The following is a 12,898-nucleotide window of genomic DNA, read 5'->3' as shown; positions in this document are numbered from 1 at the left end:
ATTCTTTGAGCAACGGCACCGAGGTTACCCGGTCTCATCTGTGGCCTCCTTTGTCTCTCACGGCAACGGAAAGGTTTATTAACATAAATTAGAATAGCTCGCAGAGAGAGTAGCTTGTCGCTATGCGTTACCCACGGCAACCTCTCTACTCTCAATCCACCTGAATGTGTGTGTGTGTGTGTGTGTGTGTAAATGTGTGTGTGTGGAAAAGAGAGAGCGAGCGAGCGAGCAAGTGAGGGAGCACACTCCCCCTGCATCTAAATGTGCAAGTACTCTGAAACGATGGAAACACATCCACACCCATCTCTCCCTTCCCCTGATTAAAATAAATGGCGCTATCTGCACTGCGTGACTCACTACACTGTGGCATTACTAGCAGTAATTGAAACATCCAATCACGACGGAGCCATCAGCCCCCACTGCTTTCCTACCCAGCACCCCCCCCCCCCATCTCACTTTGTGGCACCTGAGCGAGCGTTTGCATGGGAAGTAATATGGGATATGGATACGGGAGAGACATGCAGTATATTTGTCTTCATGTGCAAGTGTCTGATGGCATGTGCAATGTATATACACTGTGTTTAAATGTGTGTGTGTGTGAGGTGGATATGGAGGCAGAGTGGCGCAGCCTCATTGATTGGTGTTGATTCCATCTGGGCGGCAAGCGGCGACTGACAGTGGATGTGAGCCCATGCGGAAGGCAACCATTAATCTTAGTCCTGTTTAAGCAGCATGTATTAATTTATGTCATTTTTACTAAACCAGCCAGGAGAAGAGTGCTTGCCATCTTATGTTTGACTCCTCATCTAAAGCCAGAGAAGTAGTGTTGTTGTGTATGTGTGTATGTGTGTGTGTGTATGTTTTGAGGGGGTGGGGGGGTGCTTTGCACAAACCCAGCATGTTGTCCACACGCCACTTACATCTCTGTGGCAGGGTGCCAGAGGAATGAGACCCCACACCTTGAATTAAAGGTTAATAAATGGCAGGGCAATCACCTCCATCAAAAACAATTGAATAAAAATGTATGACACAACATTAGGTATACCTGCATGCTATGAAGTGTCGTTTTAATATGCCGTTATAAGTCAAGTCATTTAAAAACGCCTTATATCTATAAAGCCATACAGTAAATGAGGTACCTGCAAGGCATCATGGGAGAGGGGAAATGGAAGCAAATCGTTGGACATGTTGTGATTTACAGCATTGACAGACCTGGTGTGTATGTGCAGTACTGTGGTAAAATTATACCATGAGAGGTATGCTGACAGGAGTCACACTGGTTGCTGTCTACTGTAACATGAACACAGCTATCTGGATGTAAACAGGTCACAGAATGAATCACTGAATATTGTTTGAATAATTGTACTTGGATCGTTACCTACAGCAAGAAGTTTATGCTTTTGCTTGAACTGTCAGCAAGTTTTGGAAAACTTATTACATTGCTACATCCTAGCTGTGTGGCCTGCGTGCTAACCACTACACTTTTGGGAAATCCCCATAACATTAACATAATTACATAATAATTACGTACTAATTTTTTGAACGTGCACGTAGCATGAAACCCAAAACCGGACTTTGCAAAGTTAGCTGATAACCACCGTCGACAGACTGTGGATGTTAGGTTTTTTTGAGTTACATCTTGAGCAAAAAGCGTGGCCCTGTGGAGTCACTTTTGCCGTATACCCCCAAAGTCTTGCTATCATATCAGGCTGCACGCCACATAATGGACATATAATAAGAGTTGTGCAACCACGTGCAGTGCATTTCAACACAATATAATATTGTATGGTCTCGGTCACAAAATTCATTCATTCATTCATTCATTTTCATTCATTCATTTTCAAATCAACTTAAATCAAATCAACTTTATTTGTATAGCACTTTTCCTGCAAAGACATGCAACACAAAGTGCTTTACAGAATTAAAACAATTACCACAATTACAAGGAAAAAAAAAATGTACTGCTTATCCTCATGCTGGAGCCTATCCCAGCTGTCCCCACCCTGGACTGGTCGCCAGCCAATCACAGGGCAAATATAGACAAACAACAATTCATATTCATGTAGCATATTGAGGTGTATTTTTAGTTACCATTTATCTGGTTTAGCGACCACTTTGTAACATGCATTGGAGCCTCCTACAAGACTGGAGTTATACATGCAGTATTCTCTTTCAAATTCGCAAAAAAGGGCTAATTTGACTAAACAGTATAATTCCGAGGAGCACATCAGTGATAAGTGTCTCAACGTTTGATGGCCCAACGGTCCAATGCTATGTGCAAATTCCACAGGAGCCCTTGAAAATCCAATCAAATCCAAACGACGCCAATAACAAAAAAAACGACTGCAAATACAGTAATGTCAGCCATGCTTTCTGGAAGACACTAAAAGCAGCTCCAGAGACAAGCATCTGATAAAAATAGAGAAACTCCACTCCGCCATCCAGCAAATTTCCTCTCTAAAGCAATTTTATATTCGATAAGTGGAGAGGCATTCTTAGCGTAATGGATCAGAATATGATCTCTGTCAGACGACTGCAACGAAGAACACAGCACCAGCATGCAGAGCGGCCAGGACTGCTGCATCAGATAACAACGGAGAGAAGAAGTACAGGAAACGATAGATGGAGAAGTGATGCACTGAAAAAAATTACATCCTCAAACAAAAACAAAAAAAACAGAGCGACAAACAAACACCTTGCCATATGTTGACAGCCAGAAGATGACCATCCCTCAGCCAGATCTGTTATCATGGCTAATTACTACTCCCACCTCACATATACATGGCCATAATTAGCCTCTTAAAACATGATTAACATGTCTCAATTAAGCCAGTCAACATTTGCATAATATATTAGCCGGCCTAATTGAGAGTGGATACATGTCAGAGGGGAGAAAAGACACGTGTGCTAAGCGGTGCTGCATGTACAAGAACATAAACAAGAAAGGGTAAACGGGAACCCATATGATATAAGTCACTTGAAAAGCAAACTGACAGTCAGCGCGTCCCCGCTTGGGACCGTCACAGGTTTATTCTTATTCACTTAGATTCATATTTCTGGTGAACGCTCCCTATAAACTCGCAAATCAAAGCACAGCAGCATTTTCTCAGGAAAACTTCACTGCCACGTTTGAAGTTATTTATATGAAGTTATTTATGAGAGAACAGACAGGGTCCTGTTCGGCCTTATTTCCGTGGAAACTAAAACATGGACGGATGAGGAGTTGGGAAGGAGATGGGGGGGGGAGGGAATAAACTGCTGCTTCTGCACTTCCAAGCCGGGGACAGATATACAGCAGATCGCACGGGGACACCAAGGACATAGCCATTAGTTTCAGGAAAGCGCCACATTGGAGACTAATGCCTCCATCTGTCAGTGGAGATGAGCAGAGGGTAACAAAGAGAGGCAACACTAACCTCTGAACTCATCATGGACAGCCGTGTCAATTAAATACTGAAAAACAGTAGCGGAGGCACCCATAGTGACCGCTCGGTCCCCCGCCTCAACTAGTAACCTAGTAACTCCATCACCGTTACAAATGATGGTGTTTTTTTTGGGAGCAGATGAACGTTTTTCTCCATTCTTCCAAATTATCAGTGTTTTAAGAACATTTCAGTCCAATGGAATGCATTGGCAGGGTGTTATGTGCATGCCAAAGCAACAGGTAGATATATAACCATATATAACATGGGTCTCAAACTCAATTTACCTGGGGGCCACTGGAGCTAGGGTCTGGGCAAGGCTGGGCCGCATCAGGTTTTCCAAAAAAAAAAAAACGCATTTATTAAAAACAGAAAAATATACAAACTTTTTCAGTGCTTTGGTTCCGATTTTCTACAATAAAAGCTCTGATAAAACATTCCACTGTTCTCAAATATCTTAATTTTTATTTTTCGGCACAAAATAAGATGAAAAATAAATAAACAAATCAAGAATAAAGAAAATCAATCAATCAGTAAAAAATAAATATAATAATAATAATGAAATGGCAAATAATAAAAACCTGAGAAACCACATATAGTTGGTGGGTAGACAAATAATTTTTTTCATATTAAAATTAACAAAGCATTATTAGAGCCCTGTAGACATGACAAAACACGACTATAGTCACATTTATACTTTTTTATTTACAACATATTGCGCAACTGCAGGGTCTTGAGACACATGCTAACTCGCAAACTAGAGAGCTAGCGACCTAAACGGTAGCCTCCAAGTTATTTCCTTTAAACTTAAATAGCCAAAAACTTACCACTTCCACACGGATAGGGAGGATAACTATTAACAGTTATTTAACCTTTAACATGAACATTAATCGAACGTAATAATTTTTTCTGGGTACATGATACCATACAGCATCCATATCAAACTTGCGCGGGCCGCACTAACATTGAACTTTCATATCAAGGCGGGGGCCTCAAACTAGTGTCCTGCGGGCCACATTTGGCCCGCGGGCAGCGTGTTTGAGACCCCTGATATATAACCATTCTAAACAATGAGACATCTGAAGAAAGCTGTTTCCAGAAAAGGCACAACTGATTGAAAAATTCCAGCTAAAAGTGGAAACATTTTTCCAAAACCAAATCTGCATCAAGATGTAGTAGCTTTTTCCTTTACTCACGTTCCACACCTCTACAAACCCTTGAAATGTATTTCTGTCTAACTCTACTTATACAAACTAATCAACCCACAAACAGTAATTTACACTGCGTAAAAAGGGAAAATGGATATGCAGAGGTGGCGTTACTAAATGATAACAGTGGTTTAAAAGACAAAATTCAATATGAAAAATACTTGTTTTGACCAACTGAGATACAGGTTATACATTTTATTTCTCCAAATATAGTTTTTAAATGGGTTTTCTGTGTACTTCTCAGTCACCACAGTGTAGTCATGGCTCTATGCCAACTACAGCTGGGAATCAGCTATGGTCTTGATTCTCAATTAATCTGTACCCATAAATCTTGCCTTTCTCATTCTTGTTATTGTGTCTAGGTCATCACAACAACACCCAATAAGCCTATTGGACGACATCACCAGGGCAATTTCTGCTGCATTTTAATGGAGAAGGACATCATCAAACTACACTGAGGGCACAACTCAGCACATTTTGCTTGCCTTTGCTTTGCACCCAAATTTTAAAAACTGCTTCGTCCAGCACCAAGCGTGAAAGTGACCATATCAACTGAAAGGCGTGTTCGTGTCTAATTAGCGGCGAGGGGGCGCAGTTAGCGAGATGGACTGATTCAGCAGGTCTCCCGGATTTGATAGGTTCAAGCAGCGTAATGCATTATCCGTCTGATCACATTAGTCGTGCAGGAGCTCCCCTTCTGACCTGCATGGGGGTAATGTGAGGCTGCTGACACCAAAGCGGCCCGATGAAACAGTCCTTCGATAGAAAGACAAAGAAACAAAGCGAGAGGGAGACAGTCGGTTTGAAATCTGACACCCAGAAACACCAACTTGGTGTCTAGCTTGTCTTCCTTTAACCTGTACGTGGCAGCTTCCCCTGCTTGGATCTACACCAGCAAGCCGCTTCACAGGATGTGAGGCAAGAACAGGAAAGCAAAGACTTCAGTGCTCTCAGAAACTGTTAAAACAATGATGATCTTTTGAAAAAGAGAGGAGGTTGCGGGGGGGGCGGGGGGTAGCCTTCAAGTGGTGACACAAGGCTCACGTGGCTGTTTTCCTCCCTTTTTTTTTTGCATGAAGCAGAGCTTGTTACAGCTTGCTAAATACTCCCGACATGACACCAGCCCCGACCCTGGCACAAACATACACCGGATGGGGAGGGGCGGGGTCATCAGTTAAGGCCTGCTTTGCCCCACCATAGGCATGTGCTCCCGCCTTGTTTGTCAGCTGCTCGCCAGTGGACACCTCAACGATGCAATGTCTCATATTGCTGCTGTCAACACTCACACAGTCTGAAAGAAGACGCATTTGGAAATGTGCAACACGACAGGCAACGATTTTATAAAAAGGATATATTGTGGACCCCCACATATTTGTGATTTGCGGATTCGTAATTGGTAGTGGATGAGAATTTACAAACATATTAAGCATGAAATGTACATCATATTGTACAACAGAACCATGAGCCTCTACAAGATTTCATACAATCTGGCCTCAAAACGTGCAGCGAGGTTAACACAAGTTAATACATGATCGTAAGTCATTAGTGGAATTACAACAAGCAAGTGGAGTGGATTATGTAGTCACAGCTTGGAACTGTGGTGCAGTGAAGTCACATACCACCAGAAGCCACAGTAGACAGGAAGTGCGGATGTAGTTCTCGCCTGATGACCAGGCTAAAGGCTGGACCATGGCTCAGATTCCATCTGTTCTATTGACTTTCATTATCATTAGATAGTGGTGAGTACCTATATCATTATAAATTGTAAATATATTTAATAAGTGTGTGAGGAATATTATAGGGCTTAAACCGCAGTCATGGTTACCCCGCCACTAGCCATGGGCTGGTGACCGGTTTCAAGGTACACCGGCGTATGATAAAAGTCATGGGTTTGAAAAAAACTAAAATGTTCCATCATGCCATTCCTACTGTATGAGAGAACGTTGAGGTCAGGTCGTGTGCAGTATCGCGACCCCTCCCAGTTTTGCAGGCTGTATGAAGGCTGAAGGAGGCGAGTCCCCCAAAATCGGATCAGATCAAAAGCCTAAAAATGTGGATTGGGCCATCCCTATTGATTATTGTTTAATTCAGTTATTCTTAAATGTATTCCGAGTACAGCCTAGTGAGGATAAGCGGCATAGAAAATGGATGGGATGGATTTTAAGTACAGATGTTCCACTTCCATCCTGGTTAATTTTATGTTCAACAAATGTTTTTTTTTTCTTCTTTTCAAATTCACATTTCAAAACAATGCATTTTTCAGCTTATATTAAAATACCGACCCATGAAACTGTGATATTTACGCTAAGGTTATCTATCATACAGTCAAATCAAATCATTTGTTTGTGTTGCATCTTTTTAAAGCTACATGAATTATTTTTGACTGGAGCTAGAAAGTAGAAAAACTCCTGCATCAGCACGTTTAACAAGAGCAGCATCAAAACGTCTTCCTTTGCCCATGTGCCCCCCCCTCTGTCAAAATATTTTTGAATCCTGCTAACTAATGAACCTACAAACATCATCCCATAAGACTACCCATATAATTATCATATGGCAGTAATGTGATTACTGAGGGTAGCTTGGTGTAAATAAATTCCCCAAATTAGATTTTCTATGCCGCTTATCCTCATTAGGATCGCGGGTATGCTGCAGCCCGTCCCAACCGACTCCAGGCAAGAGGCGAGGTACACCTTGGACTGGTTGCAGGGCACATAGAGACACATTCTCATACTCACATTCATACCTATGGACAATTTGGAGTCACCTATTAACGGAACATGTTTTTGGAATGTGGGAGGAAGCCGGAGTATCCGGAGAAAACCCACGCATGCACCGGGAGAACACGCAAACTCCACACAGCGATACCCAAGCAGAGATTCGAACACAGATCTTCCCGATCTCCTGATTATGTGGCCAACATGCTAACCACTCGTACACTGTGCAGCCCCACAAACAAACATGGAACTAAAAAATGAGGAAGAGTAGACTGGATGATGGGCATACATGATGGGCATATTGTGATGTCCTGATATACGTATCAAATGTTTTAAACATGACATTATACAATATTTTTTCATTGGCTGTTTATCTTCATACTTTTAACAGGACGATCAGCAGACAATAATTTCCTGTACTTTCCCTTGAAATTAAATGTGGTAATTGCAGTTCTTAATTCGTATGACATCAAACATGGAAATGAGACAAAACTTTGTTGCCCCAATCTGAAATTTTAGTTTTGGAAACTCCCCATCCTGACTAAATCGTCTATATGATATAAAACACATTCCATATAAAGATAATGCCAATTTTGCTGGACAGTTCTGTCAATAGAGTTCCTCCCATAGAGAAACAGCATGGCGGATGCCAACATAAAAAGGATACAGACCTGACAAATTACAAGCTACTGCCATATACTGCACTCAGCACATTTGGCTGCAAATGCCATGCTGGATCGGATTTTGAAGAGGAGGGTCACCATTAAGTCCTACGAAAGAATTTTGTAACTTTGGAGGAAAAAAAAAACAGCCAAGTGGTTCATTTCCATACTTGGTGGTGTAATGTGCAGAAAATGGGGAACCTCTCCTTTGTTGCCCAGAGTGGTGGGAAGGGAAGGGAAGGGAAGGGAAGAGAAGGGAAGAGAAGGGGAGGCACAGGGAGCAGCCAGGAAAAGGTCCAAGTCACTTTGTTCTTCTTTTTGGAAAGCGAACTCCAGTTGAACCCAGGGAGACGCCAGACAGTTTACAAAGAGCCAGGCATTACTGTCTCACTTTTCCGAGCCTTTCAAATTAGAAAGAGGGCCCCAACCTACTATGGATTCCTCCTTGCAAGAGAGAGAGAGAGAGAGCACTCTTTAACCTTTATAAATCTGAAGAAAATCCTCCAGTGTCTTTTGGTTCCCTTCTCCCCTTGCTGCCAAACTCTGACTCATAGGAATAAAACGTCCATGTTGAATTAAGTGTTTATTTTCAGCTGTCTGCGCGGCGGCGAACTCAACAACAGAAGGCGCGCACAAAGACGAGGGTGTCTTAAAAACCTCTGACAGCTTTTTCGCGGCGCGAGCTCAAAGACGAGGTCAAACTGCAGACTTTGTTTTATTTTCCAGCCTCGGAAAGCCATTTCTCAAACGAGCCGCTGCTCGGCCATATCCCTCCCGAGATTAATCACAGGCTTTCATCATGTGAGTCGCTCCGGTTTAATTTGCTGCTAAGTGAGTAATAATTCACACATTCCTTTTCATGACTTTGACCCTTGTTGCAAACATAAACAGAAAATCCCCCAGTCCCCCCACCCCACCCTCCTCTCCCCGACTAGCCTCTGCATGTAAAACAGCTCACTTAGCAAACACAGTCAAACTCGGCCGAGGGGAGCTGACAGAGGGTGAGAAAGCCCAGCCCAGAAAGAGGCAAGCGGTCGCCATGAAAACACTCCTGTGTATTGTGTGCCACTCCGCTGGAGACGCACTACGACTCACATGCATGGCGTGTGATGTTTGTCAGGGGACGCCAAGACACAGCACGTACAGACACAATGCACTTCATTCTACAGGTTGCGTGACTTATCATTATGCAATATGATAGATACAACATGATCAACAGATCAACTGACACATCTGATCAGGCTAGACAGACAGATGGATAGATAGACAGATAGATAGATATATAGATAGATAGAAAGCAAACAAAACTGACCTGTCTTCTCCTTTATTTCACACAAGACATTGAAGAGAGCAGGTTTCATTCTGTGGCAGTTCAATGCATGTTTCCTAAAAAGAGAGACACTTTTCTGATTAATACGCACACATAGTAAAGTAAAGTAAATATTACTTTGGAATAAAATACAAGCCCCTTATCTCCATGAAATATTAAGACAAGACTAGATCATAACATTAAAGAAGAAAAAAAATAGCACATAACGCCTAAAACTGGAACACATTAAAGGACGACAATGTAATATTTATTACATTTAATCCATATACATCATACAGTAAATGCACACCACTTCAAATTTCAAATAAATATGACTCAAACCACTACTGGAAACTATGCAGGAGCATGTGCAACATCATCAATGTGGTAAACATTAAAGAGCAACTATGTGCTATTTTTCTATTTAATCCATAGTGACGTATTTCCTAGTACACAGACAGTTGCACAATGCCTCAGACATGCACTTTGCGTGTACATTTTTGCATGTACCACGCCTGGGAACTATCCAGGATGATGTGCAACACATACAGCAATGCTAAATGTGGAAAACAATGAAGCATAACAATATATTTATATCCATAGTTACCATACACTAAATACACTATGTAACACAACACTACTTAAAATACATTTTTTTAAGTACCAATACTGGCCGGAAAGTATGCAAGGATGTGCAACATCTTCAATTTTTGAAAATAAAAAGAACTACAGTATATTTACATCCGCGTAATCAAATTATTGGGTGTTTTGCCGTATACGGTAAATACAAAATGCATCACTACAACACTCCTCGGTGGCATATATTTTTTTAATACAAGTGATGTGCAACATGTCAATTTATCGTCAAGGGGGACTGATTTGTAACAAAACCTTAAAAAACAAAAACCTTGGTTAAAAAGACTAGTATAAAGTATTCTATATAGTTAAGACACAATGCAAGACAACCTAAGCATGAGGATATGCAACATGTCCAGCTATCAAAAACACATTAAATAGCAATTCCAATTTCTATTTACTGTTTTTGCAAGTTTTTCCCCCACCACAGTCAGCACACAACACAATATCTCTAATGCGTTTTGCATTTATATTGTTTGAAATCTGAAATGACATTACTGGAAACTATGCAGGAGATGATCTGCAACATGTCATTATGACGATAAGCCTGTTTGAGTGAAAGTAGAACGGAGCTGGAAAAATATCAAATTAGGCATATTGGAGGGGGGGGGAGTTTTAATTAATTAAACGATTAATTGTGAAACGTTCCAGCAATATGGAGTGGGCGTAATTGTCTTTATCCGAGGAGCATATTCTTCAGTGCAAGCGTCCATCATGAATGCGGTGTGTTGGGATGTTTTATTATTGTTGTTACGTTAAAAAAAAAAAAAAAACACGTGCTGTGAGTGCATCCTCACCTCGCCTGTGCTTCGTCCAAGCTTTGGTCGGTGATGGTCATGATTTGCTGTAATATGTCTCCGATGTCCTGCTTCCTTCCCTCGCCGTCCGTCCCCGCCGTGCCATCCGGCAAATGCTGCGCCAGGCCGGGGTGTCCGGCCATGCCTACCCCGTGAGAGTGCATCAAGCGAGGCTGCTCGTCCATCATCGATCCGGCTATCTTTCTGCCTCACCTCCAACTTTTTTCTTTTTTGTGTGTGTGGAATAAAAAGGCAATGCAAGAGAGATGGGAGATGGTGGTGGAAAAGAAAGGAAATATTCCTTGCAGAAATTCCTCTGGATTCCTTTCGCCGCGCCTCCTCGGTGAGCTTTTCTAGATTTGGGAGGAGGGAGACTGACTAAGACTGACTAAGCCTCTCTCTCTCACCCTCTCTCTCTCTCTCTCGCTCTCTCTTTCTCTCTCTCTGTCTCTCTCTCTGTCTCTCTCTTTCGTTTTCTCTTTCTTTCTCTTCCTCTCGCTGCTTTAGCTGAAATCCGATCTGAATCTCTGCTTTTGGATTTGGCCACTGCTGCAGAGCTACTGAGAGACAACATTAGATGATCCTAAAGGCATTAAAAGTGTCGCGCATCCCAAAACACACAACACGTGTTTTTCCTGGGAAGGATTTTGAGCATAAAGTGTGTTATTGTTTCTTCATGTGGGTTAACTGTATCGGTGGATCGGTACAAATATCGATTGTATCGGTATCGATATTAGTGTGATGAACTATGTCAGTGATTTTTATGGATATTTTCAAATATTTTGTTGTGTTGTTCAAATATACTATATATTGTTATATTATTTACAAACTCAAGGAGTACGCCCTTGGAGACAAGCAGGCTTTGGGGGCAAAAATCCAAAAGACTTGAACCCGATACAATAGTAGTTTTTGCTTTTCTTCTTACTTCATCTGACAGTGGTACCTTGGTATTTGACATTAATTAAAAGTTTTGATGAAAAGCACAACGTACACAAACTGAGGTAATTTTCCCATAGGAAATAACCCAGTTAATCTGTTCCAGACACCCAAAAATATGAACAAAAAATGCAATTTGTAGAGATTAATTACAGCTAACAATGCAAAACAATTAGAGGTAAAAGACGAATGGGTGGAACTTACTGTTGATGCAGACTTCCCTTACATCATGGCACGAACGCGTGCATAGTGCACATGAAGAAAAGCAGTCTCAGAGAAGCCACTGTCAATTTGGAGTCAGTGTGTGGTTATGATGGACCATGCATTCAATGTGAGCAAAAGTTAGTCGCTAAACTTTGCCAAATCGCTATCATTAGCAAACATACGTGTGGGTTACATGGGTGATTTCACAATGCTTGCTGACAATGCACACAGCACCTCTAACTGTAGAGCTGGGCGGATTGATTCAAATATTGATAGTACAGATAACAAGGAGTATTAGTATCTTATCAATACAAACATGGGATCGATATTTTTACGTTGTGTTCTACGTATATTTTCGGAAATATCTGTATTTTTTGTTGTGCTCTTCAAATTGTCACATTGTTGATACTGATATTTATATCTATGTATTTATTTTCTATACGACGTGTCCTTAATAGGGTCGTGGGTATGATGGAGCCTATCCCAAGTGTCTTAGGGTGAGAGGTGGGGTACACCATTGGACTGGTCACCAGCCAATCACAGGGCACATACAACCCTTCACCCTCACATTAACGCCGATGGCCAATTTAGAGTCACCGATTAACTTAGCATGTTTTTGGAATGTGGGAGGAAATCGGAGTCCCCGGAGAAAACCCACGCATGCACGGGGAGAACGTGCAAACTCCACACAGAGATGCCCAAATCGAGATTCAAACCCATGTCTTCCCGATTTCCTGACTGTGTGGCTTACATGCTACCTACGCGGGCACCATGGGGTCGAAATTATTCAATGATCTTGAAAATTTTCAACTAAAACGTATTGTTATCAGTATCGGTATTGGCAAAACCAATCCCGTATTAACTGGATTAATACCAAAAACGGTAGTATCATTTACCTCTTGTGTTAACTAGCTCCTAATGAGAGTACATGGAGAGCATTCATTGGATAAGGAGCGCTCAAGTCCCACCTCGCTCCTCTCTGGAGACGTCAATCACCCATCCCGGGGAAG

The 12,898-nt window shown here is 41.8% G+C and overlaps 1 protein-coding gene across 2 annotated transcripts in view; it reads right to left on the bottom strand.

The window, feature by feature from the left end:
- LOC131125285 (pre-B-cell leukemia transcription factor 1) overlaps positions 1 to 11,135 on the bottom strand; it is a 69,225-nt gene extending 58,090 nt beyond the window's left edge. Inside the window, exons 1-2 of one of the 2 annotated variants that reach the window (XM_058066690.2) lie at positions 10,749 to 11,135; positions 9,319 to 9,392 (exon numbers count right to left, since the gene is read on the bottom strand). In XM_058066690.2, coding sequence (XP_057922673.1) covers positions 9,319 to 9,392; positions 10,749 to 10,936 — 262 coding nt within the window. In that variant the 5' untranslated portion in view covers positions 10,937 to 11,135. The remainder of the gene's footprint in view (positions 1 to 9,318; positions 9,393 to 10,748) is intronic. The other variant, XM_058066689.2, reaches the window with a different exon arrangement.
- Positions 11,136 to 12,898: the final 1,763 nt, after the last annotated feature.

This window comes from Doryrhamphus excisus, linkage group LG6 (assembly GCF_037039965.1).
Source record: "Doryrhamphus excisus strain RoL-2023G ecotype Guam linkage group LG6, RoL_Dexc_Guam_v1.1, whole genome shotgun sequence".
NCBI classification, from domain to species: Eukaryota; Metazoa; Chordata; class Actinopteri; order Syngnathiformes; family Syngnathidae; genus Doryrhamphus; species Doryrhamphus excisus.
The sequence above is the reverse complement of the archived record's forward strand: the minus strand, read 5'-3'. Positions and strand labels throughout refer to the sequence as shown.